At 49.8% G+C, this 3,643-nt stretch overlaps 1 protein-coding gene across 1 annotated transcript; it reads right to left on the minus strand.

Moving 5' to 3' along the window:
* Window positions 1-931: 931 nt before the first annotated feature.
* On the minus strand, window positions 932-3,629 carry LOC145718658 (pleckstrin homology domain-containing family M member 1-like). The gene is made up of 2 exons (XM_081810159.1): window positions 2,884-3,629; window positions 932-2,003 (listed from the first exon to the last, which is right to left on the minus strand). Exon 2 carries the CDS (start codon window positions 1,907-1,909, stop codon window positions 1,373-1,375), a length of 537 nt encoding a protein of 178 aa, XP_081666285.1. The 5' UTR covers window positions 1,910-2,003; window positions 2,884-3,629; the 3' UTR covers window positions 932-1,372.
* Between the last annotated feature and the right edge of the window lie 14 nt (window positions 3,630-3,643).

Raw genomic sequence — 3,643 nt, forward strand, 5'->3', positions numbered from 1 at the left:
GCCTGAACCAAGAGGGTGGGGAGCACCCAGGAGTAGATAAGAAGGTCCTAAACACAGGCTGCGGGAGCATGGCTGAAGGAAGTACTTGATAAAATTTACCATTTTCTACCTATTAGATGAGCAAATATCCAAAAGTTTGATAATACATTCTGCTGACAAGGCTGAGAGGACAAAGGCCCATCCCTGACAGAGGGTAACCAGGCAGTATCTGTGAAAACCACACATTAATGTATCCTTTGGCTCAGCAATTCTGTTTCTGGGAATTGACTGAACAGAGTTACTTGCATAGACTTAAAAGACCACATACCCAAAGTTATTTATAAAAATGTGAACTCCAATGCCCATTAAATACAGGGCTGGTTAAATAAACTAACCAGCGATGGAAAAACAGGCAATTAAAAAAAAATAATAAAGAAGCTCTGATAGGACACTCCAAAACAAAAACTCTGATATGATCTCTTCCAAAACAAGATGTCAAACAGTGTATTTATAATAGCTTTTGTGGGAAAGGGGGCAGGGACAAGAAATAAAAAACATTAAAAAAATCTGTATATTCATATTTGTTAGATGCATTTAGAAACATCAGAAGAAAATCTAAGGAATTAATAACTGTGGTGACAGAGGTGTGAAAGGCTTTTCACCGTATGCATTTTAGCCTTTTTCTAACCATAAAAAGAGATCATCTATTCAAACATTACTGTTAAAAAGCCTGGATAAAGAAGGCTCTGCTTGTGGTGAGCACGGCCTAACACAGACATGGTGAATCACTATGTTGTACACCTGAGCCTAGTATAACGTTGTGTCTCAACTATATTCAAATTAAAAAAATTTTTTTAAAGAGAAGGCTCTGTCCAGGCTCCCTCCTCTAGTCTAGTTCTTTGTTCCATGGACTCTTCCTCCACACACCTGTTGGCCCCTTTTGCCTGCCATATCCTCCAGTCATTGTTCAGGGTCTGTGTCCTTCCGAGGCCTTCTGGGAGGTCACAGAGGAGCACCCTTCTCCGTTATGCTTCATTGCATTGTTTGGAATTGTAAATATCACCCTGAACTGTTAGTTTCCTTCCCTCTAGAGGCAATAATATTTTACAATGTGCCTCAGAGAAAGGAGGTAACTTGCTGAAGTTCACCCAGGGGCAGCACTGGATGGAGCCTGATCCAGCTCTGAGCCCTACCTAAATCCATCCTCCTCACAGCCCCATGTGGCCTCCAGTCCGTGAGGAAGACAGCCGACGTCCCCTTTGTCTCTCTTTATGCCCTTAGAGAGGTCAGTGCTCAATGACAGGCAATCACATGCTATAGGAAGGGAGACTCGAAAGAGGAAGAGAAGGAGGCAGGCAGGAAGAGAGTGGGGGAAGGAGTGGGGGAGGAGCACTCACTCTTGCAGAGATGGGTCTGAATCCTCAGCATTTGCTGCCCCCAGGTCTGAGTCGTAGGACATGGGCTCCTCAGAACGGTCTGGACTCTTGCAGCCACTCTCTTGGAGTAGGCAGCTATCAGAGTTTAGGCTGCAAGACAGCTGGGACGAACTGGCCGTGTCCAGGCTGAGGGAGGAGGCCGTGAGCTTCCTGTTCCGTCGGATCTTGGGGCCTGAGTGCTGGACTTCGAGGTCCTCCGAGCCTGAGGAATGGGAAATTGAATCCAGAGACTCTTTCCGCTGTAGTTCTGTCCCGGAGGTAGTGAGGGGGTCAAGCTCAGAGAGCGGGCAAAGCCCAGAGAGAGCCAGTGGGGTAAGCGTCCACTCGTTTAAGATGGCGGACTTGTAGGAGAGCTCGAAGGATAAGGATGTTAGTCCCTGCAGGAAGCTGAGGAGGAACTCCCCCTCCTCAGCATCTCGAAGCAGGGCTGTGGGCTGATAATACTCGCACAGGTGGGCCTGCTCCTGGAGGAGCAGCTTCAGGTAGCACTCCATCAGGCCGTCGTTGAGGGCCAGCCTCAGCCAGGCCCGGCAGCGGCCCACGTCCGTGCTCACAAAGATCAGGTGCTCCAATTCCGAGATGATGTGCCTGGGGATGGGGAGGACAGGCTTGTTTCAAGAAATGATTTCCAATCACTGAAGGTCTTGTTTTATCCACTGCTTAGCAAAAGCCCATAATAACGACTGCCCATATATACAGGCTTGAAAAAATCTTGGATAATAGTGCTCTATGGGAAATTTAGAAATATTAAGCTATAACCCCCAACTTTTTGAGGTTGCTGTCATAAAGGATGACCACCATTTTCATTACAACTACCTGGGGGACCCCTGACATCATGTGCTCAGCCAGCACACATCTGATGAGCCCCTAAGTGCAAGTCTTTGGAGCTGTGAAGATACAGGGTAAAGACACGGTCCTGCCCTCAATCCAGGTAACCACCTTTCACAGGCACACTGAGGTGAACCCTGTTGTCAGCAGAGCTGGGGTGGGAGTGGGCAATCATTTCCGGGTTACAGTAAGAAAAATGCCATAGAAAAGGCAGTATCTGAGTTGGGCCGCAAGGGATTTCAAGAGGCAAAAACGGAAGGAGAACCTTCTAGGCACAAAGGACTGACAGAAAAAAGGCACCAAGGGTAGGAAAGCAACAGCTCTGTAACAGGAGAGGCGAGCACATTCCGATTACAACCTGGGGAGGAGGAGTGGGTGACTGGGTTGCAAAGTCAGGTAATGCAGGGTCTTGAGGATGCAACTGGTAAGGCAAAGCGGGGCAGTGGTCCCCACGCCTGGCTATGCATCAGAATCACCTGGGAACTTGGTCAGGATGCAGATTCTGGGGCCCCCGCCTAGTGAATCAGACTCCAGGCTAGCATTTGAGAGCCTGCGGGTTTTTACACAGCAAAGTGACTTGACCACACTTATGCAGGCGTCTTGGTGGGCCGCTCTGGATAAGATCATATCCCACATGTACCAAACTGAGTTCCTGAATCCTTGATCTGATGCAAATGCCCCTCTTCTGACTACCACGGTGCCCCGCGCATGTCTCGCCCGTGGGAGTGCAGACCAAGCTCCGCGGGGCTCCGTTAGCGAGCTCTGGTTAGCTTCAGCTCAGTCAGGGCTGCCCCGCTGACTGGGCTAAAGAGAGAGAATGAGCTAAGGAGGACAATGAGAAAGCCACTGTCACCCAGGAGTGGGGTAAGAACCTGAGACGGGGCAGCGGCAGGCAGCAGGAAGATAGAGACCGGCAAGGCACCTCAGGCCGAAGGTGGCATCAAGTAGCCCTTCGAGGCCCAGGGCCAGCTGCTTGCTCCACAGCCCAGGCGGTCAGCGGTAGGGCCACGGAGACAACCATCCCAGGGTGAATAGTCAGATGATCTGGATTCCACTTTTTTTAAAGAATGCCATCCCTTGTTACGAGTATAATATTTAGCAACACAGATGTTCAAACATTCTAAGGCAGGGTCGGCAAACTCCTTTTGTAAAAGGCCACACAGCAAAGATTTTAGGCTTTGCAGGCCGCACACTCTCGGTTGCAACCACCTCAGTTTGCCACGGTGTGGTAACGGTGGCCCGGCTAAAGGCGACCAGCCGGGCGCTTGAAGCAGCCCCCAGCCATTGCCTGAGGGCTGAGGGGCTCTTGAGGCTTGGTCTAACAATAACCCCTACCTCACCCATCTCTGTTCTAGAACAGAGTGTCTCTGTTGCTTTCCCGTACAGCTGGCGAGGGAGAG

Source organism: Leptonychotes weddellii, unplaced genomic scaffold (assembly GCF_054177405.1).
Source record: "Leptonychotes weddellii isolate Sample4059 unplaced genomic scaffold, ASM5417740v2 HiC_scaffold_19174, whole genome shotgun sequence".
NCBI classification, from domain to species: domain Eukaryota; kingdom Metazoa; phylum Chordata; class Mammalia; order Carnivora; family Phocidae; genus Leptonychotes; species Leptonychotes weddellii.

What these genes read in the sequence shown, in the direction of transcription:
- LOC145718658 (XM_081810159.1), bottom strand. Translation starts at nt 1,909, where the DNA reads ATGGAGTGCTACCTGAAGCTGCTCCTCCAGGAGCAGGCCCACCTGTGC.